Raw genomic sequence first — 26,456 nt, 5'->3', positions numbered from 1 at the left:
CCACTGACCAGGTCCCTTACTCTGAGGCTGTTCTCCAGCCTCTCATCCCCCAGTTTGCACATACACTCAGGATTACCCCATGCCAGATGGAGAATTCAGCAATTGCTCTTGTTAAATTTCAAGTGGTTGGTGGTTGCCCATGTCTGTAGTCTACCCAGATCTCTTGGTAAGGCCTCTATATCCTTGAAAAATAGCTACAAGAAACAGCCAATTATGAGAAACAGCTGCCCTACATGAAACAGCTGATTGTGAAAACAAAGAGAGAACAATGACACAGTACATTCAAAAAGCAAGTCCACGAAAAATAAAACATTAGTTTGAGACCTGAAATACTGATCTAAAGATCTGAAATTTTTTTACTATTTATTACGTTCAAGAGCAACTATCCAAAGAATCTCTTCATAAAAGTTGTCTTTAAAAGTACGCATAACATGTTTCCTTTTATTTCCCTGTTGAGCTAATATCTCTTATTTGAATTCTCTCCCACATATACCAAGAAAATTGAGACCTAGTTGAACATGTATAATACAAGATTAAGAGGCTATTTTTTAACCTAATATGTAAAAATGAATTAAATTATTATTTTAGTCACTTGCCTTTTTTCATGTTGCATTTTAAGTTATTCACATTCAGGATTGCTAGGATTGACTTAAAAAACTACAAATCTGAACTAGAATAGATTCCTTTCTGACTGAAAGGAATAAGTCGAAGGCTTTAACCAAACAACTGTTTGACTTTAACTTCACAAACACACACACACACACACACACACACACACACACACACTTACTTCTGATTAGAGTTCTTCATGCATAGTTTTGTACTGATTCTAAAGAATTTAGTTAGTGGATTTCAAACTTAGTTCATATGCTGAAAAAACTTTCCTCTCACATTCCCTGATACTAATAAGTCATATAAAAGCCATAAATGGAAAACTCTCTAAGTTTATATTAACAGATGTTGTCACATATCCAGTACCTTAAGACCTAGGAGTGCCTAGTAAGACTTGTGCAAAAGGCCTTCTGACTTCAGCCTATCTTTAAAAATGAGTGAAATCTATTTGAATTACACCTCTATCTATATTCAGACAAGTCAAACAGAGAAGGGCAATGGGACAATACAGTACTCTTTAGGACAACTGCTATTGCTCTACTTTTTAATATCTGCATTGCATTGTTTGCTTCACATTTCCTTTCTTTTAGCCACTTCCAGTGCATGGTCCCTTTGACCTAAACTGTTGGAGTACAACAAGTTTATAAGAGCTGACATTTTCCAAGGTGCCATAACACAGCCCCATGCACAGTACATATGATCACACTGTGCCCTGGTTGTCTGTGTGCCCCCTCACCAGCAGGGATGCCACCTCCCCACACCAGAAGCATGGGAGATGCCTCAAAGCAGTAATTCTGGTTTTGGCTTTACTTTCAGAAGAGCTCAAATGCATCAGAACATGGCTGATATAAGGGTAACAGGTTTCTTTTGTTATGTAATTATGACAAACTGTAGCTGTTTGACAAAGAAAAGTAATTTTGTATTCTCCAATGATTTGTCACACTAGCACTATAGAGATTTCCTTCAGGAAAATAAATACAGACAGAAACACTCATCCTATATTGACTCTGTAATTCCTTAATTTATTGTTTCCAGTCACTTTTCATGTTTCAATGTGTCACAACACTGCTTAAAAATGGCTAGGTGACTAAGGCTTTTTTTTCTACAGGCCTGATCCAGCTAAAATAATCTGAATTTGCATAAGTATCATTCAAGATAGCAGATAGACATGCATATCCAGTCTGCACTACAAAGCAGACAGCCCTAAGCTGGTCCCTTATGTCAGTGTTATATATGCCAAATAATTTAGGACCGCTATAATGCACTTGTGCATATTTATATAAAAGCATATCAATATCTTGAAAGATCATCAATTATCTTGAATTGATTTCCTATTAATTTCCAATTATTTCACTAAAGCACAGTTGCTTGCTTTACAAGTTTGATATAACTAGTTACAAAAATGCTGCAGAAGTTACTTCTAATTTTATTGGCTAATTTAAGTTTATATCTAATTTTCAGTTTATATCTAAGTTTAAGTTTATATCTAATTGCATATATCTAATATACTTATATCTAATTGCATTGAAGTTGATGGTAGCCAATTAATCCTAATGATGGAGAACTCTCTTGAAAAACTGATAAAGGTTTGGGAAGTGGGCTCCTGAGAGATTATGACAGGGACTTTCATCGGCAAGGGCAAGTACCTAGCACCCAGCACTGGTGCTGCCAGCTGCCCAGGATAGGTTAAGGCCACAGATAGCTTTCTGTCCTGGAACCTTTTTCATGTAACTCCTCCCCGAACCTCTTCAAGTTTTGCCTGCTGTGTGCAAGTTTCAGATGCGGGCTCCCAAAGGGGATGACAGCGCCTTTCTTCTTGGCAAGGGGAAGCAACCTAGCCCAAGCCTTTGTGGTGCCCACCATAGGCTGCCCGGGAGAGGGAAAGGCCAGCTACAGCTTTCTATCCTGGTGTGTTTTGTGTGAGAGAAATTGCTAGACACTTGCAATTTTGGATGTGGTCTGCAAAATTCTGAGATCCTGAGAGATGATGTCGGTCCCTTTCCTTGGGGAGGAATGCACCTCTCTCCCTGGTGCATCCTCTCTCCAAGGGGAGCTAAAGGCCTGCAACAGCTTGGTTTTTTTCTTACCATTTCTGCAGAAGCTCTTCACAGATGTTTGGAGAGTTGGAGATTTCATCCCAACTTCAGGGGTGAGCTGAACGTGGATGAGAGCGCCTTACCTTCGGATGGAAACGACTTATCCCTGGTATTATTGGTATAGGAGACAGGTTGCCCAGGGGATATAATGTGGGAGCGCATCCCCGGCCCCATTCCCTTCTGGGGGAGGTATCCACATTTTGGTACCTTTCTCCTGAAAGGCAATGGAAATACCTTTCCTCAGCAGGAAAGCACCTAGCCCCAGCTTTGGCAGCAGCAGAGGCTAGGCTGCCCAAGGGAGGTAAAGGCCCCTGGTCAGCCCCCAGTTACTGAAGGGAATAAGAGTGCCTTTCCTTGGCAAGAAAGGCGGTTAGTACTAGGCTTGGTGGTGCTCATGAAAGGCTGGCTGCCCAGGAGAGGTAAAGGCCCCCAGTCAGCTTTCTGTTCTGGAACATTTTGTGGGGGAGCAGTCCCATGGTGCCTTCAATAGTGGTGATAGTGTGCAAATTTCAGAGTTTGTCTCCTGAAACAGGATGACAGTGTCTCTCCTGGCGATGGAGAGCACCTGGCCCCAGTGCTGCTGGTGCAGCTGGTTGGCTGCCCAAGGAAGGTGAGAGTCAGGGCAAAACTAGTTGCTGGATTAGCCTTTCTCATCACAGGCTTTTAACTACATCCTTGGTCTATGGACATTCCTTCTCAGATATATGTACCATAACATTTTTTCACTCTCACAGATCACAGTTTCTAACCTGAAAGAAACCAGGGGCTAATCCCTGCAAAAGCTCCTAGAACAAAAAGCCACCACTGATTTTTCACTTTCCTCTGCAACCAGAGAACTGCACCAAACACATGGCTGCATTACACTTCTCACCTATTCATACTGTCACACTCTCAATCTCACAGGCTAAATCAAAAATGAAGTGTTTTGAACTACACCATGTAAAGTGTGCCATGAGAGAAAGGTTTCAGTGACCTACCCTTCTAATTGCAAACTTCTTTGCTCTTTTCAGTCAAGTGGCAGCCACTTTCCCCTCACAGCCTGTAAACTGTAAAACCCATGGTGCTCTGCACATTCTTTTCGGCTAGATGTACCATAAAGCACTTTCAGTCTCACAGAGTCTCATACACTTCTCGGACAGAAAAACACACAGCTACTGAATTTCCTGTTCATCGTGCAGCCTTTCATGAACACGCCACACACTGGGGCTGTGCGCCTTCCTTCTCAGCTCTATGTACCCTCACATTTTTTCACTCTGTCAGATCCCAGCTTCAAACTTTAAAATGCCCAGCAGATACTCTCTTAAGAAAAAGGTACTAGAACAAAAACTAGCTTTGGCATTAACCTTCCCCTGCTGCCTAGAAACTACACTCAATAGTGTTGCTCAACACTTTCTTCTGACCTACTTGTACTACCACACTCTTGCGGTCTGAATGTAAACTGAGAAGTTTCCAGCCCCAGCTCACACATATAAATGTGCTAGGACAAAATGTTTGCTCGCATCTTGCCCACTATGCTTTCTGTCCCGGAATTTTTTGCGTGCAACTCCTCCCCAAACCTCTTCAAGTTTTGCCTGCTGTGTGCAAGTTTCAGATGCGGGCTCCCAAAGGGGATGACAGCGCCTTTCTTCTTGGCAAGGGGAAGCAACCTAGCCCAAGCCTTTGTGGTGCCCACCATAGGCTGCCCGGGAGAGGAAAAGGTCAGCTACAGCTTTCTGTCGTGGCATGTTTTGTGTGAGAGAAACATTTGCAGGTTTGGATATGGCCTGCAAAATTCTGAGCTGGGATCCTGAGAGATGATGCCAGTCCCTTTCCTTGGGAAGAAACACACCTCTCCCTCGGTGCTGGTGGTGCAGAGATAGGCTGCCCAAGGGGAGCTAAAGGCCTGCAACAGCTTGCTTTTCTTCTTACCATTTCTGCAGAAGCTCTTCATGGATGTTTGGGAATTTGGAGATTTTTTCCCAACTTTGGTGTCTACACTGTTCACATGTTCTCACTCTGCTCTTTTCTTGTTGCAATTTTAATCTGCGCAATAACTTTCTTTCTGTTCTTAAATATGTTATCATAGAGGAGTTACTATCATTCCTAATCAGCTCAGCCTTGGCCAGCGGCAGGAAGCCCATCCTGGAGCCAGCTGGCATTGGCTCCACCAGACACAGGGGAAGCTTCTAGCAGCTTCTAACAGAAGCCACCCCTGTACCCCCTCCCGCTACCAAAATCTTGGCACAGAAACCCAATATGTTTCAAAATCCAATGACGTTTTTGCAGTTAGACACTATCACTGATGACTTACCAACCTTATTGACCTGTCATAATTTGTATTATTAAAGAGTGTTATTCCGTAAGCTGTTAGAGTGAGTCCTTTATAAGGTGATAGCAGTGGCCAGCAACAGATAACGCATTGGGAAGATTCGCCGAGGTGTCTCCACACTGTTGGCTTAGCCCCTAGAAAAGGGCAGTCGAATCACCCTCTAATCCAGTGAATCTGTTCAGTGAAGATTTCCCCTTACAGGACTCTGTCAGACAAGCTGGACATAAGGGTTTTGGCTTACCTGAGGCACTGACAGACAAATAAAACACTAAGGGTCAAGAAAAGCTCTCCTCTCTAAGGGTCAGGCAACCCCCCCTTACCTTTCTCATGACAACCCCAAAATTGCAGACCTAACAGGGTCTGCAATTTAAACACCCTACTCCTGAGGACTTCCAGTTTTCTTACCTAGGCCGCTACCAGAGTCTCCTCGCTGAAGAAGAAGTTGCAATAGGGGCACAGAGTCAGGGAGCAGCAACATTGCTAGCCAGCACCATAAATCACTCCTATGTCCAGGCTGCATTGCCAGGTCACTTTTTCCATCCTCTGAACTCCTTTGCAAAATACCTCCAGCTCACAGTGGATGCCTTTACCAAACCATCACTGTCTCAGTCACCATCAGCTGCATACTAGAAAAAATGAGAATGGGCACCACTGTGCTCCATCCCATAGTTCTGATTTGATGAATAGCAAAGCTTGCTGGAAAAGTGGTGGGTGAAGACTTTTCCAGGATAAAATGACAAATTATGCATTTCATAAGCATTGTATTTTGAAAAATGATCTGACAACAGCAAAACAGTCCAAAGACTATTTAGCCATGAGTAGTATTTAATTGTATAAAGTCAAAAGTAATTTTTTTCCAGTACAAAATGCCTCATCCATCTAAAATGAATCTTTTGATAAGATCTGTTTAATAATCAGAGTTGATGTCAGGGTGCTACAATCCACCTAGGCCCACAGGAACATTTCAGATCAGGATTTCAGCAAAAGATTTCCACACACACATGCTTTTCTCTTGGTTGCAGTGCAGAGAGAAGCAACCAAGCCATGAGGTTTCATGTGATGAACATGCCCTTCACCCATCCTTGAGAAACCACTTGGGGAAAGAACAGTCTTCCATCATGCCAAGCAAAGTCCATGGAAACGGGTGGCAAAATTAACTATCCACACGCCTGGCACTGCTGCAGCTTCTCCCATCTGGCCCAGGCCTTGGGGCTGTCCCTGCTCCTGCATGCCATGAGGGCAGCAGCCACACGACCCCCCGTCCAGGACCATCACTGTTGAACATAATATGCTGAACATATTATGCTTCTGTTTCTCTAAAATGTCCAGGCATGGGAGGTTTTTTTGTTCTGCAAAACTGAAACCTAGGCATTTTGTTGTTCACAATTTTAGTATTTTTTCCATTTCCATTTTATTTTGACCTTTAACTAAGCCATGATGAATTTGACCCTACTGATTTCAGATAATTTTATCCAGCTAATCAAGACTACTTTGAATTTTAGCCTATTTTCAAAAGGGTTGATAGCTCTCCCCAGGTGCATTTTCTCATGTTTAATAAGAAAAAGGTGCCTACCCCTGCATTCAAAGTACTAAAAAAGTAAAAGACTTACTAAAGAAGTAAAAAACAGAACTACATAAAATTCTTGCAGACATTATTTATCAGCCTTCCCACTTTTTGATTTTTGGAATCTACAACTGAGCTTGATTTTAGCCAGTTTTGAACTTAACTTACAGTAATTTTGTCTAGACTCTATTTCCACATGAAAGTAGATCGGATAGGCCATTGTCCAAGTGCATTCAAAGTCTGGATTTCACCTTTTTTTTTTTTAACAGCTAGGCTAGTTATCCTGACAAAGGCAGCAGAGTGTTATTTTTACGTGATTTCTTGGCAAATTTACAGTGGCAGTCTCTTACCTCTTTAGTGACCACGAGGACCTTGTATTTACAAAAATACATTTTTGTTCAACAGAACAATGGTACCTCTCTCAGCAGAAGCTGACCAGGCCAATGCCCTTGGTAGCCTCAGGTATGTCTCAGAAAGCTGCGTTGACCTGAATACATCTAATCAATAAGTTTGAACCTGTTGGCATTCCAGCCACAGTCTTTCACTCCACAGTCTCTCTTCAGTGTTAATACTGCATAACTCACTTGGCATGTTTGAAAAACAGATTTTTTCCTTTGTTACCTGGCCAGCCTTGCATGCTGCACACCTCATTTGATTAATGTTACAATAATGCAGATGCATAAGCATAACTAACACAGTAACTGAATACAACTGTATTGTTAAATCCATCTGTTTTACACTTAAATTAGCTCAGTTCTAAACCAACACAGACATATTATTTATTGCCAACAGATACAGGAAGGTGGTTAGGGGCTTTTCCTTTCTCTTGCTCTTCAGAACAAAAGTTCACACATAAATAACAAATAACTTGCAAAAGTCAAAAGTTTTTCTTTTAACAAGTCAACATTTTCTTTTTAAACAAGCATTTTAAGAAGACTATATACAAGAAGTATAGTATGTAGGCATACTGAGTGCCTACTGTTGACTCACAATCTGCTACTTATTGACTCACATATCACAGTACCACCTTGCGAACAAGGTGTTTCCTGCATTTTCTGGAAGCCTGCCCCATGCACTGGGCTTCTTTAGACAGTCTGTGACACAAGATGTAGTTGCAAGAAGGTTTTTTTTCCAATTTTTCTTCCATTTCAGAAAGTACCTCAAAATGGCACTTTTGTAAACCTAACATTAGTGCATCTTAAAAGCTCATGTCTTCAAAGAAAGCACTGTCCACAGAAGTGACAAAATACAATTTCCCCTAATAATTTTTTAAACATTCAGGCATTAAAAAAAGAACACCCAAAATACATCCAGTTCACCGTAATTTTATTTTACTGTATTCTGTACAATGTACTGCACTTTGTTCAGATCTCTGGAAAGCAATCAATTTCTTTATTCTTCTCCCTCTTGAACAAACATTCATATGGACATAAATACTTTCTCTAAGTATGCAGCCCATTTATTTTAAGTAATTTCATCCCTACCTGAACTCATTTTAACCAGATTTATCATGGCATGTGCTACAGAGTTTGAAGGCTTTTTTAACTATTAGTTTGCTCCTTGCCTATGATATATAATAAAAAAATAAAATTCTGCCATAGCAGCAAGTTGTATAAGGTTAGCAGTAATATCCTGTGGACACAAAGACAGAAAATAGTTAAAACCCTCATCAGTATATACCTAATTCCAGTGTGGTAAGTTGTTTATGGAATGCATGTGGAGTGCTTAGCCATCAGAAAATATGTGTCCTTTTTATGTTTAGTCTTACTAGCTTACTGCTACTGCTAGGTATTTAATTACAGATTTAGAAAAGGATTTATGTATTAAGTATGTCATTCTGAATTGGTACTATAGCAGCAAGCACTGTTATCAAGAATAAGCAAACTTAAGTGCTGCTATAATTATATTTCTCCTTAAGCAGAAGAGTTACTAAATCCTACCTTCTTCCAAAACTACTTTAGTTTTTCGTCACAACCCTGGAAAAATGTGAAATAGTATTTTTATGTTAACTCTTCCTGTAAGCTTCGATTCTGTCTTCTCTGTTTATATTTTAGGTTTCAGTTCTCCACTCATTGATGCACATTAAACCATTGACAGGACTTAAAGAATGCCATGAATTGTTTCAAAACACTGTCAAAGAAGGAAATTTCCATAAAATAAGCCACCACTACTGGAACTTGTGATAAGAACCAGGTCTGGTAAGACAGATCTGGGTAACCTCCTTGAACAAAGATTCCCATTGTGGAAAACAGTGAGAAAGGAAAGCATTAATTATAGACATAAATGAAGGTAAAGGTTTGAAATTAGCACACTGGACAAAATTCCACTGTGCAAGCTGTGAGAAAGAAAACAACTGCTTACACTCATGCCATCCCAAGTTGTGGGAACATCTGAGACTCCCTGTGAATATCTGGGACTTGGACTGCATAAAAGCAGTACCCAAAAAGCACGACATTGGGACCCTCATCACCGAGAAGACCAGAAGGACCAGTGAGATCCTGTTAGAATCCATGTGGTGATGATATCTTTACCTTTATCTTTATCTTTCTACTTAATCTGTCTCTCTCTTTCTCTCTCTCTCTCTCTTTCTATTTCTATCTTTCTCTCTACCTCATATTTACTGCTAAATAAAACCATACTATTGACTTTGGCACATGGTCTCATCTGCATCTTAATTCGGGCAGAAGCATCTTTTAATAATGGGATCCTAACAAGCATTTATTTGCAAAATCTAACTGCATAACAGAGATGCAGTTTTCATCTTATGCTATGCAAATCACACTATCACCTTTCAAAGAACTACTCTACTCACAGATTTGGTTAGAGGATTTTTGGGTTTGGTTTTTTTGTTCTATTTTCCAACCGTGACCAGAGATCAGATTCCCCTCCGCATGTGCAATGAGGAGCCTATGCACATTATGAAATTTTAAACAAGCAAAGAGTGGTAAGTACCAGATCTAAAAGCAAGAGGTTAGCAGTCAGATGTTGAAAAGATGGAGAGTCAGTCATGTATATGATACAGGAACGCTGACATAGTTAAGTACTTGAATAAACCGCATCTATGTTAGACCAGTACTCGTTATTAACTTTTTGATTATATTTTAACTGCTATAGCTTCTCTTAAGTGGATGAATGTTGCAGTTCGAGGGGTTTCTGGGGGGTCACTGCCGGCCGCTCTGTGAAGGTTTTCAGGGCTGGAATCACCCCCCCACCACCCATCCCTCGTGGCAGGGACAGGCGGCGGAGGTACTTAAGCCAGGAGACAGAGACCATGTAGCACGCAGGGAATCCAGCAGCAAAGAAGGGCCTTTATTCAAATTTCCCGCAGCTTATAAGGTCTGCTGGGCCAAGGAGGGGATTCCCATTTGGCTAGCCAATGCAAGGAGACAATATAATAACTATGGCAACACAGAAACCAATGGTAGACAAGTGAGTTAACAACTTCCAAACCCCGGCAGATGAATGTGTATTTAATGTGGACCTATAATCAATCTGACAAATTCCACTGTAACTGGTAGCTTACTTCACTAGATTTTATAATCTTTACTCCGTCCTTATAAATGGAAATTCCTATTGAGGTTTAATGCTTAATACTCTGTATTTTTGTAATCAGCTAAATATTCCATACACATAATTAGTATTTACACATTATCCTTCTTGTGTACATTTAAGTGTTACAGAACAATAACATCTAAAACACTAGTTTTGTTATGCTGGCATTATATAAAATGCTCTTGGTTCCCTAACACAAAGCGGTAACTGTTTGGGAATCTTTACTTTCAATAGCTTATATAAGACAATAATTCTAATACTTGAAATACAGTATAATATTACAAATGCATAGTGTTTTCATACCCTCAGTCATATTAAATCCACGTTGTTTCTGTCTACTCCCCAAGCCATTTGTCAATTGCATTCTCATATTTTTTTTGTTCCTTTAACCAGTCTTGATGCCACCTAAGGTTCGCAATAACACTTGAGTAATTCTGACCCAAACTTTGTTTCCAACTGATAAACTGTCGTTTGTTATACTCCTGAACAGAAGAAGAAACCTTTGGATAGTTTACTATAGAACGGAGTAGTTTGTCCAAGGAATGTACAATTAGTGGGAATTTTATGGCAACATTTGTTAGCTCATCTGGATCAGCAGTAAGATCTGGAACAAACAAAAAGCCAGTTAAGACTGTATTTAATTAAATTAATGAGTTAGTCAGGACATAAAAGTTGTAACATACCAAATAGTTGTGGCAGTACTGAACAGCCATCCGAGTATGCGATATATTTCCATTTGCCAGTTCGCAGCATATACACAGAAGAATTCACATTGCACCCATGGAACTCACTCAGCACCCAAGAGGGCCGAGGTCCTCTTGGTGACACTTCACTCTCAGTCTTTTTATGGAGCAGCGGTATAAGAGAATATCCACTGAGGTTCTGTGGGACAGGAATTCTTGCTATATCTAAGGAAAGATATACAAAACCAAAAAGCTATTGCAGTTTCCATGATTAAAAAAAGCCTAACACAATGCTACAGTTGTCTGAACATTTTATTTTTATAATAAGATGTACATTCCTGATTATTATTCTTGTAGAACAAAGAAACACCAAAATACACAATGAAGAAACTTTAGGGAACTTCCTGAGGCAAGCTGCCCACCATCTTGATTAAATTCACTATCATCTATGTCTAACAGAAGTTTGTGAAAAGAAATCACAATAACCTCCTTTGATGGGTGGTGCTTTTTTATTTTCTAATCATGGTTGTAAACATTTCTCTTCCGCTTTGACTGCACTAGGCAGGAGAAAAAGAATGTCACAGTATGAAAAGACCCCAAAAGCTCCACATTCAACATGGCGTAGCATTCATTCCTTTAACAATAACAGTGCTAAGCTGCTATGTAGCATTCTTCAGCAGTGAATATTGAAATGCTTTACAAAGGTGGTTGTTATGGTTATCATCTGTAACTGGTGGGGAAACTGAGGCTTCTGTTGCAGGACTGGAGATAAAGATGGTATCAGAGGTAGTATCAAGACAGTGCATGTATGGAAAACACTGGTGACTCCATAACCCACTAGATGACCCTCAGAAGATGCTGTAATATCCATAAGCTCCTCAGCATCAACTTACATCACAAGTGTCTCTAGGTCCCAAAGATCAGGTCAATATTAAAATGCTGCAAAGGTTTATCAAAGACATTCTGAAAAACATAATCGAGAATCCCAATCATGTCACCTAAACTTCAGCACGTCCTAAAAAACAGGTATGACAGTAATTTTTTAATCACCACACTGATCATCTATAGACATTCAAAATTCAACATATTCCGTTTCACAGAGCACAGTGGTAGTATTTAATCTTCAGTTCTATGCCAAGTAGCGATACTCTGTGCATACAAATTGCCCATAGGTGACTTCCTTTATCAGCACACATCTTCCTTTTTGTCCTCTGTCCAGCCAGCATCTGACTAAGCGCTAGAAAGACTTGTAATGTGTAAACTCAGCAGTTTCCAATGAATGGGCAAAAACCTTGAACAAATACATACTACATTTAAACAAATGAAAAAGGGATATAGGCTCTTCTGTTATCCTAAATCAGTAATGCTATTAGTTGAAGTAACTGCATGTGCAAAAAATGTTCCCGGTACCTTCAGCGGTTCCTGCTTTTCCAATAGAAAGCCAAAGGTACTTTCATACAGACCAAGAAACCCCGTGTTGCCTGGAGGAAAGGTTATGTAACATCCTGTTAAAAAATGCAAGAGCTGTTGCACTTCCATCTGAATTATAGGTATCACACAGATTCTGCTGGAATCAAAACATCTGTGCCTATTCACAAAGTTACTAAAGGTGGAAGTCTTGAGTAAAGCATTTGGATGGTGTCTTAAGAGAGATTATTTCCCTTAGACGACACAAAGCAAAGGGATTATATTTATCACAAAAATAGGATTGAAATCTGTTTCCTCATTAGCCAGCAGTAGCATACAAACTGAGGACATAATAGACCACAGAGGTAGTTCTTCACGTTTTCACAGTCACATCGACATATGTGCCTTTTTGACATTCAGTTTACAGAAAAGGGGAACTGCCAGAAGAGAAGGAAAGGATTATACGCACAGAGTTCCGGGGGGCGGAGGGGGAAATAGAAGGAAAAGATAGAAAGATGTTAAACCACCTGGTCAATTATTTCATTTGGGGAAAGGGGACAAAGAAGAAAAAAAGGGGATTTTTAATTCTTTACATATGATACCATAACTTCATCATCACCATCATCATGGCTAGGCTTCGCAAACAAAGATTTGGGAAGGACACTACCCACATTTGCTACAAGCATGCTGGTGGCTAAAGAGGCCAATGCGAGATAGACAAGTCCAGCTGCAAAAGGCACAGCAAGACTCCTTGGATGGTATTGGCAAGACATGATTCTTTCTGCATTGTCTTTTCTCCTTGAGAGCGATCCTGCGTGCGTTCTCAAAAGAAGCAGCAGCATTATAGATGGTGTGTCTCCAGACCTCCCGATTGAAGGTCAGAGTAGACCAGTTATGAAGGTCAATATGGCCAAGGCTGAGATGTTGTTTCAGGGAGTCCTTGTATCTGTTCTTCGGGGCTCCTCTCTTGCAGCAGCCAGTGGTAAGTTCACCATAAAGCAAGATCTTAGGGAGGCGGTGGTCCTTCATCCTGGAGACGTGCCCTGCCCAGCGCAGCTGCGTTCTCATCAACATGGCCTCAATACTTGTGACTGCTATTTGTTCTAGAACAGACCTATTAGTCACATAATCTGACCAGTGGATGTTTAGGATTGTACGGAGACAGCGATGATGGAAGTGTTCTAGGAGACGCAGGTGGTGGCGGCAGATGACCCATGATTCGGATCCATATAAAAGAGTAGACAGCACAATGGCTCTGTAAACACTGATCTTTGTGCTTTTCTTCAAGTGTTTATTTCGCCAGACTCTTTTATGGAGTTTTCCGAAGGCACTTTGCTAACCTGTTGTCTATCTCTCCATCAATCTTACCGTCCGAGGAGATGAGGCTACCTAGGTAATTAAACTGTTGGACTGATTTGAGCTCTGATTGGCCAATGGTGATATGGGGATGATGGAAGATTTCCTAAGGTGCAGGTTGATAGAAAACATCTGTCTTCTTTAAGCTGACTTCCAGCCCAAAAAGCTCAGCAGCGTCTACAAAGCAGGATGTTAAAGTAGCAGCGGAGCTGCTTCTATGTGGGTGACAAGGGCGGCGTCATCAGCATAAAACAGCTCCCGGACAAGATGGTTTAAGGTCTTGGTGTGGGCCTTCAGTCGCCTTAGGTTTAAAAGGCTTCCATCAGTACGGTATCGAATGTAGATACCATTTTCTTCATCGAGGTCTCCTGTGGCCCTTTGGAGCATCATGCTGAAAAAGATTGTGAATAGGGTTGGTGCAAAAACACAGCCTTGTTTCACATCATTGGTTATTAGAAAGGGCTCAGAAAGTGTATCACCATATCTGACTAGGCCATGCTGATCCTCATGGAGTGAGATGATCATTTTAAGGAACTTGGGGGGACAATCTAAACGTTCCAAAATCTGCCACAGACCTTTTCTGCTCACAGTATCGAAAGCCTTGGTGAGGTCGACAAAGGTTACATAGAGACCTTTGTTCTGTTCCCTACACTTCTCTTGCAGTTGTCTGAGAACAAATACCATGTCTGTGGTACTCCTGTTGGCTCTGAAACCACATTGGCTTTCAGGTAGAATTCCTTCTGCTATAGTGGATATTAGTCTGTTCAAAAGTATTCTTGCCAGGATTTCACCAGCAATGGAGAGCAGAGTAATACCACGGTAATTTGAACAGTCTGATTTATCTCCTTTCTTCTTATACAAAGTGATGATGACTGCATCATGAAGGTCTGATGGTAGTTGGCCTAGTTCCCAACGGCGCACCACAAACTTGTGAAATTTAGCATGGAGTGCTTGGCCCCCATGTTTCCAGATTTCAGGTGGAATTCCATCAACCCCAGTTGCCTTGCTGATTTTCACCTGCCGAATGGCCTTAAGAGTTTCTCCCAAAGTGGGGGCAATATCCAGCTCATTCTTCACTGGTTGCTGTGTGATGGACTGAATTGCTGAGTCTTGGACTACACGGCTAGTACTGAAAAGAGTCTGAAAGTGTTCAGACCATTGATTCAGAATGGAGATTTTATCTGTGTGAAGCACCTGACCATCTGCGCTGAGTAGAGGGCTTTGGACCTGATATGTAGGCCCATATGCTGTTTTCAGGGCCTCATAGAATCCTCTGTAATCACCTGTATCAGCATATAATTGAATTTTTCCTGCTAGATTGATCCACCACTTGTTCTGGATGTCACGGAGTTCCTGCTGGAGCTTGCTGCATGCAAGATGAAAGGCTGCTTTTCTTACATGACAAGATGGCTGAGCAAGGTGTGCTTGGTGAGCAGTTCTCTTCTTCCTCAACAATTCCTGGATCTCTTGATTGTTTTCATCAAACCAGTCCTTGTTCTTCTTGAAGGAGAACCCTAAGGACTCTTCAGAGGATTTGATATCAAATTTGAAAGAAAAAGCCACTCAGATTTTATATCCTGTTTTCAACTGGATAACAGGATTTTTTGCTGACATTCACTGCTAGAAGTACAGTTTTATCTACTGCCCCATGTTCTCTCAGCCAACTGAGAGTGTACACGTGCAGTGTACACGTGACACATCTTAAAGAGAAACCTTTGCAGACTGGCTTGAAAAGAACGCTTTTCTGATTGGTAGCCTAAAAGATCACAGATAGTCTCAAACGGCAACTTCAACTGATGTTTAGTTTCAATGAGTCATCTCTTGCATGATTTATCACAGGCAACTGTTTAAAACTTCATTCTTAAAAGTAATTTCCATCCAAGTAAGTTCTTTTCATTTGAGTCTCTGTCCCATACTAAATACTTTCATATCTAATAAGGTAAGAATGGGTATCCATTATTATATCTTATTTCCTTGCCCAGATCAATTGTATATTTCTTATATATAGCCTACTGTTCTTCCACACACTCTTCATAAAAGACATTCCTTTCATAAGCTAATGAACCTGCCATCCTTTCAGGTTTAATCTCATCTCTCAATGCATTTACACTGTAGTTATGTTATAGGTCAGAAATTCAGGAGAATTTTTTTTCCCCTGCTCCACTGCAAGAAAAAAAAATGGAGTGAGTGGGGGGAAGAGAGTCAATTAGCTTTACAAAAGATCTGGTCGAATTCCTAGCTAGTGGCCCATCAAAGGCTGGGGGGAGCTGGCCGCCTGGACAGAGGAGAGACTCAGACTGCTGGGTTCTCTTTTGACAACGGAGACAGGGTCTGTGTTCGGGGCATTTGGAGAGAAGGCCTGGAAGCCTGTTTGTCTGGTTTCCCGTCCTGGTCAGCCCTGACTGCTGGCCTCAACTTGCCTGCGAGCTGTCTTTTGTCTCCAGCCCGGACCTGCTGTGTTTTCATCGGAGAGTCTCTGTGCTCGCTGGGAGAAAAGGAGGAGCTTTTGGAGTCCTGTTGGGGGTGAACTGCTTTCGTTATGCCTTCCTTCCAGCGGGGGAAGGGTCCCCCATTTCGGCTCCTCCCGCAACCCGAGACCAACCCCCCAGACCTCTCTCCCCACACGGTGACCTCCAGAGCCCAACAGCGCCCCCTGCAGGCTGTGATTAGGACTGCGCTAAGGGACAGAGAAGTATTCATTCAGACTTTTTTTTTTTCTAGGACTACTGTCTAGGGGTTTTTTGTGTTCTGTTACTGTTTTTTGCCAACATACATATATCTTTTAATAAAGGGTTGTTATTTCTTCTGTTTTTTTTCCACACTTCCTCGATTAAAGCCCCTTAATTTTGAATTTACAATTGCTGAGAGAGGAGTTTGGTCTATCTCATAACTCATTCTCTTTAGCAAACATTCCATTCCAGTCTCCTCAGACTGAGACAAGTTTCTATAGTAAACTGTTAGGTATGAAGGCTAGCAAGGATTATACATATCTAAAAGGCATCCAAGGAGGCATAATTCTGACTATAATACAAATGCATAATAATGGTAACTGGGAAAAAAAATTTCATTTGAAATTACTTAACTCACCAAGCATAGTAGGATATATATCCACAAGAGATACTACATTTGGTATTTCCTGCTGTTCTTTTACACCTGGTCCCATAACTAAAAGAGGAACATGGGAACTTCCTTCATACATGCTCATTTTATAGAACTGACGATGTTCCATAGCAAGTTCTCCATGGTCTGCAGTGAATATAACGACTGCTTTTCTAAGAAGCCCCGTATCTCCCAGAGCTGAAATAATCTCACCTGCAACGACAAAAAGGTACTGAAAAGCATACATTGAAAATACTTCTTCCAACTTCTGTACCTGCAAAGCAGCATGTAAACCTCTAGGAATCCTCCTAGTCAGAGGGCTGAAATCTCCTCTCTTTTTGCACATACATTTGTGCAATGAAGATATGACATACACTCCTCTCCTTTTGCATGTACATTTGTGCAACAAAGACAGGGCCAAGATCAACGAAGTCAGTAATTAAGCAAAGCACTTATGCATCTTAAATATTAAAACACTAGAATGATTCTTTCTTAAACAAACTGGTCAAAATATATTACAAAATGAACACCCCAACTTGCAATCTCTTTTCATTCATAAAATGAGGAAGAGCAATTCTGTGTCTTTGAATTCAATTTATCAGCCTAACATGTCTAAAAGATCAGCTTATTTATTCATGAATTTCATACTAGTAGGCAAGCAAATTCTTGTTCATTCATGGTCACTTTTCAAATTAAGAAACAAAATAAATTAAGACCAATTTGCATTGTCATTTTTGTGTATGTTGACCTTGTGGCAAACTAGGAAGAATTCTGAAAGTCCAATGAATTATTTCTTAATTGTCAATAATATGCTGCTAAGGGACACTCCAAATGTAACCTTATTGTTTAGTCTACGTGTAACAGCTGTTATCCAGTCTACGCATTTGAAATCAATCTCTAAGAACTACTTATGCACTAAAATTATCTTTCCTTACAGCTCTTCTTTGTCAGTCTGTCTCCTCCACAAAAATGTTTCCATTATTTCAGTTAGCATTTAATCAAAGAGCATTTAGTTCCCCTTGTACATGGGTCATGCAATGTTTTGCTGCTGGTTTTCAACAGAGCCTCTGACTTGTGGTTGTGATTACTTTTCAGAGTGCACTGAATTCACCTTGCAAGAACCTTATAAGCTATCCCATTATTTGTCATATAGATTGATTAAGCAACATCCACATGACTTACTCCCAGGTCTGAATTGAGGTGGTTTGTTTTCTATTTTTTCCCCAAGGATCAGCCCTATCAGCATTTTCCTTAAAAAAGCAAAACTAGAAAACTCACTGTATAATGAAATATTACCTACCCAGCATGGCATCTGTCTCTGCACACATAGCATAATAAAATGCTCTAATATTTCTCACTTCTTCCTCTGTAAACTCTCCTGTGCAATTCTTGGTGTACGATGAGTAATAGTCTACTGGATGCATCTCAGAGAGAGAAGACCACTTGGGTATTTTAATAGCTTCATAATTTACCTAAAAATAAGAGGAAATAACCATCACTTTAGCAACTGAACAAAACACATTTTTTTAACACAGATTTAATTAAAAACTTTTTCACATAAATGCACAGTTCTCAGTTTACAGTCCAGGAAACACCACCTGCTTATCTGTTATGTGGTGCTGCTACCTTGTCTGTACTTCACTGCGGCTTCCACAGGTAGCAAGTAATTTTAAAAAATCATCTAGAAACTAAGGCTAGGAGCCAGAAATGTGTGCTTTACCAGCTGTTGTATTATTTTAAGAGAGAGAGCACAGAACAGTCTTCTAGAACTGTACTCCCGAGTAAGTACAGAAGTATTGGCATAGTGTCTTCATTAACTGTATGACAACTATAAACCTCATGTAACAAAAAGATTGGGTGTTATGTGGGACAACATGGAAATTCATGCAGTCTCGGAAAGTCTCCAGGACAGTGATGACAAGTCTTGACATCTTGAAGAAAAGAACTGACTATATTAATCCAATTTTCTAATACTTTTCTACTTGTTTCTACAGATGTCAATCCATTTACTTATAAAGAAATGCAAGATCAGTGTGAAACTAAGAAGCCAATACATTTCAAGTAGTGATGGATATATTCACACTGGCATACTCACAGATATTGTGTGCTGCAGTACTAGATTTAGAGCCTCCAAGTTTGACATATACATTTAGCCTAGGCTGTCATACCTATAAGCATTCCCTTATGTAAGTGCTGCATTTAACAGTTAATAATTTCTATATAGTAGACTTAAAGCACAAATTACCACAAAAGCAGAGAAGATGTAATCTTAGTATGGAAAACTTAAATTTATTAAAAACTAAACCCACACCTGTTGCCTTTGTTTACCTCTGAAAATCTCTAACAAACAGATCTGAGGACTAGATTATGGCACAGCAACTCCAGTGTCTGTGGAGCACATTCCCGGGGCTGCAGTCACAGCTCCACAACTCGGCTGGCCCCAAACATGGGCAACACTGGTTCCTGATAAAATAACTGAGATACTTACTGTCCAAGAGGCTCTGTACAGCACAAAAGCAATCAGATCAAAGTTGTCCCTGGAAACATTACATTCCTGTTTACTTGGAGTATCAATCCCATGTTGTGTTGGAACACATGGCCAAGTATGGATAATGAAGAGCTGCCTGGGGAGCTTGTAGCACAGTGCCTGTCTCTTGAGCCTATGGTATATCTCTGACCATATGTTAATGTCCTTGTGTTCCAATACCCACAACATTCCACCTTCCACAATGTCAATATTATCTCTTAATATCTAGCAGATGTATTAAGCCATAGAATCGTAGAATCATTAAGGTTGGACAAGACCTCTAAGATCATCAAGCCCAACCATTAACCCACTACTGCCAAGCCCACCACCTAAACTGTGTCCCCAAGTGTCACATCTAGATGTCTTTTAAATCCCTTCAAGAAAGGTGAATCCACCACTACCTTGGGCAGCCTATTCTAGTGCTTGCCAAGTATTTCGGTGAAGAAATTTTTCCTAATATCCAATCTAAATGGTCCCTGGTGCAATTCAAGGCCATTTCCTCTCATCCTATCACTTGTTACTTGGAGGAACAGACTGACAGCTAAACAAGTTGGTAAGACTGAAAGAGTTAAAGTGCCCACAGGCATAAAACCTGGTTTTGTAATACTCAAACAAACACACCAAAATCTAAGTTTCCTTAGGCTCGACAGAAAATAGGCTGCTAGAAGAAATCATGGAAGATGAAATAATAGCAGACAACTGCTGCAGTCATCTTCCTACTGCTTAAGGTACTTGGTTACATAAAGTTACATTTTAGACTTCTCAAATTGTATTTATTAGCTTCTGAAGATATAATGGGAGCAAAAAGTGTCCCTCTCTATCCATGATTCTTTTCTACAGAACTACAACCTGGATACACAAAGTCATAATCCTTTTGTCTGTATACAGTAATTCATAGCTAGGAAAGAAGCCAGATGCCCTGAAAAAGTGACAGCTTGTGCAAAATACAGGGGACACAAGGTTTCACAAACACTGTTGATACTCAGTTCTGTATTAGAGCCCCAGTAAACAGACATTTAATTCTTCATCTTCATCTATGCAATCAAACTTCTTCATGAGATTATCTCTGTGATTTTCAAAGACTGCTTCTTCATGACCAAAATACAGCTACATCCCAGAAGAACCAGCCAGTGTTCAATAAATGATAATATGTAGTTCACACAACACAGTATGTATATGTAGTTTTGCAAAGGACCTCAGCAAACTATGGAGTTTAAGTACTCTCTCTAACTGGATTAAGGATGACACAAAAATTTGTCAGAGATGTTATAACTCTGTCTGTGACTTGAAAATGGTAGCCCCCCCTTCCCAAGACACATCTAACCTAGCAATTAGCACCTAGCAAGTTTTCCTTAATAACTAAGCTAGATCTTGTTTTTGTAAATGAAGGGGTTTTTCTCCATGTTCTTCCTCTCCCCACAAACGTTTCACCATTCCCAAAAGAACCCACAATCCTCACTATTACGAAGAAATTCAAAGAAATACAACCTTCATTTGTATATCTTTTTCTGTAAGTATTTGTATTTTTGGTGCACCTAGATATTTAGCAGTTCTCCACTATAGAAGGCCACAAATTATACACACTGCATATGGAGAGTTTTTCTGAGGTATAAAGTCTTTTCTAACCTAATTCTAGTGCTTCAGCTGCAGAGAATATTTCATGCCTTTCTGCAATGCAATCTGTTGTAACACATTCATATTTTATGGCAGATAATGGCAACTGGAGACCATGAAATAGAGGAAAAAGTATTTCTTCTTTGAAATGGAGTGGTATTTGTTAGCTTTACACATACAGACATAATGGGACTTTTTTGTGCTCTAAAATCATTGCAAACCTACAGTAGCACAGGAAAAGTTGACAAAAAACAAAGACTTCTGTTGTGTCTTATTTTGCTTCATGGTCTAGGTTCATGAAGAAAAGATATAAGGACTCCCTGAAACAACATCTCAGCCTCGGCCACATTGATATTCATAACTGGTCTACTCTGGCCGCAAACCAGGAGGCCTGGAGACACACCATCTTATAACGCTGCCGTTTCCTTTGAGAACGCACGCAGGATCACTCTTGAGGAGAAAAGACAACGCAGAAAGAATCGTATCCTGCTGAATACACCACGTAAGGAGTCTTTCTGCTGTGCCTTTTGCAATTGGACATGTCTATCTCGTATTGGCCTCATAAGTCACCAGCGTGCCTGTAACAAACGTGGATAGTGCCCTCCTAAATCTTTGTTCGCGAAGCCTGGCCATGATGGTCTAGGTTCATACTGCAGGAAAAGTTAATCTTTCACTGTAAAACTCAGACAAAATGGTTACCTATAACATCATTTATAACAAGAAGAATACAGAATATTCGTAACAATGAACTTCAAACCACTAACTGAAAATAATTGACAGCTATAATTTTGTTCTTTTTACATTTCTGGCTATTCAACTCCAAACTTCTTTATTGATTCAGTGACTACTGCTACAAACCCTTTCCAACAACAGAGAGGAATTTCTCCCTTCTATTTGCCTAGCCTTAAATCAGAAATCTAACACATCTTTCTTACTGTATACTGAAATATGAAAACTCAGTATGGCTTGAAAAATCAGGAATAAAATACTGCATGTAAAAAGTACAGTTATTAGTAGATTCATATTGAAATTTCATCTTCACATACCTTTTCAAGCCAATAGGGAGATGTTAAAAATGTAGAGGATCCAAAATTTTCTCCTGCATAGGGTGATGGGTATGGGTGTGGTAAATTTAGTCCCAAGTAAAGAACAAATGGTTGAGTGAGGTTAACAGCTTCTTCCTTTATCCAGTTTACTGCTTTATCAGTATTCCGCCAATCTGCTTCCATCACTCTAACCCGCTTCCTATCACCTGTAAGATTTACCATGGGTCTCCCTTCTTGCCGGAGCAGGAAGTGAACATCCCTAGTCCAAGCTTCCACACGGTTACTGAAAATACATACACAAGATACACACTCAGCAGAAAATGTTTTCTTCACTTTTCCTCCAAGCAAAAAGCATTATGAATTCCTGAAAACCTTTCCTATACTTTTAGTTGCAATCTATCTGTAATTCCTACCTAAAGGAAAATTGTTATTCAATTGAGCTATAGCTATTGTGCCTCTATTTTATAATCCAACTTTCAGCCTTTTTTTCCTGCTTCTGAATCTTCTTTCTTATTTATTATCACTTCATGTCAGAAGGGCTCTTCTCACATCTAAAAAATAATATTTAGAAATAGCATCTCCATCTTATTGACACTGCTCTGCATTCTAGCATGGATTCACACGCTATTTATTTGGTAAGGAGGGCCTTAGATTTTTTTTATTGAAAAGGATTCAATGAGAAATAACTTGCCTGGTGAGGTTGCCTTTAGAAACTACATTTTTAAACACACTTAAGACAAAAATCTGTAAGAGTGATTTATCTTGTTCATTTACTTTAGATGTAGTTGATAAATGCTATCGAGGAGAAGCGTGTAGAGAAAGCAAGAAGGGGGGGAAAGGCAGTATTTTAATGATAAAACACTTTTGGAACAGATTTTCTAATACCATGACATTTATTACCTCTCCAAAACACTGGGAAATCTGAGTTGCAGATGTCCTTGTTTCTTTGCTAGAATGAATGATGCTACAACTGAGGGAGGAAACAGCCCATCTAAGACCTTGACTAATCTTTACCTTGTTCATGGCAATTTTGGTAAAAGTAAAGAAATTCTAAGAGGAAGTATGAAACTGCTGAAAATTTGATCATACCCTTAAATCCAAACAAAGCACTATTATTGTTTAGAGAGCACCTAACCAGTTTTATCCCCACAGGAATTTTACCAGTGCACTTTTAACCTCCAGAAAAGCTATTCAGAATTATCTGTAACAATTCTTTTTTATTTTAACTTCTTGTTTAGGCTCACACTTCCAAGCTAAACAGGCTTAAACAAATTACTTAGAATAAATAAAGGTTGCTAGATGGTCCACAGAGAAAGCATGTTGCACAAACATCGAAATGAAATTATGGTAAAGGAGTGTGTGTGTAAAATTGCATCTAATGCCATAATAGTGACTTAAACATAAAAAAATATTATGTAGACCATAAGCCAGTCAGATTATCCAGTCAGACTGAGATTAGAATCAAATTAAAAGAACAAAATCCTCTCAAAACTGAAAAACAAAAAAATCCCCCCCAAAAACCCAACCCAAATCCAAAACCAAAAAACCAAACTCAAAAACCCAATCCAAACCAAAACCATTCCCACAAAAAAACTCCAATAAAATCCCACTTCAGACCCTTTCCACATTCTGGAGCAACAAAGGAGTCATTGTGACACATCCAAGAGGAAAACTAATCCTCAGGCAGAACAGGACATGCCAAAATAAGGCTCTTCAAAAAGCCAGGTGGAGTACTGAAAAAGAGTGCAATACTAGATCCAAATCCACAGTTTAAAATGAAAGAGCAAGGACTTGACAGATAATTATTTAAGACCTTTGGAAGTTAATGTCAATTTTCCACTTTTTCAATGGGAATGAAAAGAGATCACATCTCCTTTGCTAGCAGATAGTACTCCAGTGATTGTAACAAATATACAATCAAAAAAAGCCATATATAAAGGATATAGCAATGCACCATTGAAGACACAGCATAATGAACTACCATCATTATTGACCCAAATGAAAGTAACTACATGAGAGTCAGTAATTACACTTATTTTAAATGAAATAGCCATCAATACTCAAAAGCATACATGGAGTCTTTCTGACAGGAAGCAGAGGCTTGATGTATACTACAGTCCAGAGGCTGAAGATTCAGTTCTTTCACTGTGTTAGTATATATTTCCTAGAAAACCTCTTCTCCAAATCTCATTAATTCACAACTATGAAAAATTATCTTATGAGGAAGTCACATTCAAGTGGCTCCTCTTCATTATACATTTGTATTTTTAAGATACGTAAACTTCCATAGTTAGAGAGATGATCTGTGTTAGGAATGAACTATTTGCAATAGGTTAGAACAAAGTAGAATTGATTTATGTCACCTAACCTAACTGTTGAAGCAGAAAAGTTAACAAGTTTTTTTTTATGTAGGTAAACATGGGATTAGGGAGCAGAAGTGGTTTTATTGTCCAAAGAAGCAACATATATGCTTAAGAAAAATTTCTAAAGAGATAATACTGCCTGCTGAATCTTGCAGTTGAACTGTTCTATGTCCCTTTGCTAGTCTCCCTTTTAACAGGAAATTAAAACAACAGGACATTTTAATTATCTCCACAACAAACAGGAATCTTTGTTATAAGTCCTCTACACTGTTGAGAGATTACCGGCTACTTAGGGTTTTCAAATGTCTACACAGACGCCATGCTGGGAACAGGATGTGCATTTTTCTCTGACTGAGGAATTGTATTTGTAGTTTCCATTTTTTAGATTAAAAATGTTGTAAACTGCCATTTTCAAATTTGTCTTGTGTAGGCATAAAAAGGCTGACTAACTATGCGTTTATTTTCATTCATTCTCAACCACTACCTGCACTTATTCAAATAACATTAAGTACAGATCTCAAACTTTCACTGAACAGAAGGTCAAAACAAATGTATAAAAAGTTTGTAGTAGGCGAAAAGGTAGGGTCAAGACATAGAAAAAAAGATAATTAAAAACTGCAATACCATAGACTTCACAGTATTTTCCTATTATATCTTAAGTGCCTAAATTTAGCCTCATGGGACCAAGACTTAGGCAAACATGATGTCATTATATGGTTATATCATAATTTTTGTTTGTGAGACTCAAACCCTATCATCACTGAAGTAGATACATCCCTACATGCCAGAATGAGGAAAATAAAAGCACACCAACGTAACTCCACTGATACTGATGCTGCCGTTTTGAAAAGCACTGAACTGGTTTAATTTGTTTCTCATCTGTGAAGACTCATGACAAAATTAGAATTTAGAATAATACAATGAGAACCATGCAAATGTGAGAGTACCAGACATAATGAGAGCAAGCTTAAAGCATCAATAGTGAGGGAACATGAATGACATCAGCAAAACAGATCAGTACTGAAGAAGGGGATTTCAATGTTAAGATCACTGTACAGATGATGAGTCAGCAGCATTCTGATAGCAAAATGGCAACCAGTTCATCACGCACTCCGTATGCCATTTCTCTTTCTGTTATTTGAATGAGCAGAGTAAAATAGGATAGCTGTAATAAGTAAACAAAAAGGGTATTTGACTAATGTTCCTGTAGACTAAAGCCACCAAGATTTCATGTTAAAATATCATGCCATATCAACTTCTCACTCCTACAAAGTGTAAAATACCTAGGCAAAACGCCACTTCATCATTGCCGATCAACACAAAAATAGGAGAGATCTCATCAGGTGACATCAGTTACCCTATGACATGCCAGAAATCCTGTTCAGACTATTTGAACATGAACTAGTATTTGTATGTTTGTGGCTATGAGATTGTGAGCTGGCACACTTTACCAACATAAAAAATTAAGCAACATAAAAATTACATTCCTCTTCTATATAGTCTTACATTACAGTTTTCTTACATATTTCTTACACAATAGAATTTATTTGAGAACTAAGGAGTATCTACTTGTTCAGCTTTGCACACCTCAGTCTGGAGTCAGAGTTCACCTACAATGGCTGACAATGAAAGCAATACTTCTGGAATCCAGGCACTTACATACAACTTTATTTCAGTGCCACCTCATGTTCCACTCATCACATGAACAGCCATGAAATTTTAGAATTATTTAGAGCTGCTCTTCTTTAAACCTGGAGTGACTTTATAAACATATCTCAATGTTATGCTACATTTCTTCTATCTCGGTGAAGGGCAGGGTGAATGTCATCATGGCTAGGCTTCACGAACGAAGATTTGGGAAGGCTCTATTCACGTTTGCTACAGGCATGCTGGTGGCTTATGAGGCCAATATGTGACAGACATATCCGATTGCAAAAGGCACAGCAGAAAGACTCCTTAGATGGTGTATTCTGCAATACACGGTTCTTTCTGCGTTGCCTTTTTTCCTTGAGAGTGATCCTGCGTGTGTTCTCAAAGGAGACAACTGCGTTATAGATGGTGTGTCTCCAGGCCTCCCGATTGGAGGCCAGAGTAGACCAGTTATGGTGATCAATATGGTCAAGGCTGAGATGTTGTTTCAGGGAGTCCTTGAATCTTCTCTTCGGGGCTCCTCTCATGCGGCAGTCAGTGGCAAGTTCACCGTAAAGCAAGATTTTAGGGAGGCGGTGG

General features: G+C 39.6%; 1 protein-coding gene across 4 annotated transcripts in view; it reads right to left on the bottom strand.

Annotated features, from left to right (window-relative positions):
• ARSK (arylsulfatase family member K) overlaps window positions 1-26,456 on the bottom strand; it is a 47,786-nt gene that overhangs the window by 9,937 nt on the left and 11,393 nt on the right. For 3 of the 4 annotated variants that reach the window (XM_039384819.1, XM_027728995.2, XM_039384820.1), the window contains exons 4-7: window positions 21,865-22,147; window positions 17,978-18,149; window positions 16,666-16,890; window positions 10,816-11,040 (exon numbers count right to left, since the gene is read on the bottom strand). In XM_039384819.1, coding sequence (XP_039240753.1) covers window positions 10,816-11,040; window positions 16,666-16,890; window positions 17,978-18,149; window positions 21,865-22,147 — 905 coding nt within the window. Of the gene's footprint in view, window positions 1-5,823; window positions 10,737-10,815; window positions 11,041-16,665; window positions 16,891-17,977; window positions 18,150-21,864; window positions 22,148-26,456 lie in introns of those variants that run through there. The other variant, XM_027728996.2, reaches the window with a different exon arrangement.

Source organism: Pipra filicauda, unplaced genomic scaffold (assembly GCF_003945595.2).
Source record: "Pipra filicauda isolate LSUMZ 115617 unplaced genomic scaffold, ASM394559v2 scaffold37_size4185640_pilon, whole genome shotgun sequence".
Classification (NCBI taxonomy): Eukaryota; Metazoa; Chordata; class Aves; order Passeriformes; family Pipridae; genus Pipra; species Pipra filicauda.
This window is presented reverse-complemented; position numbering and strand designations above follow the sequence as displayed.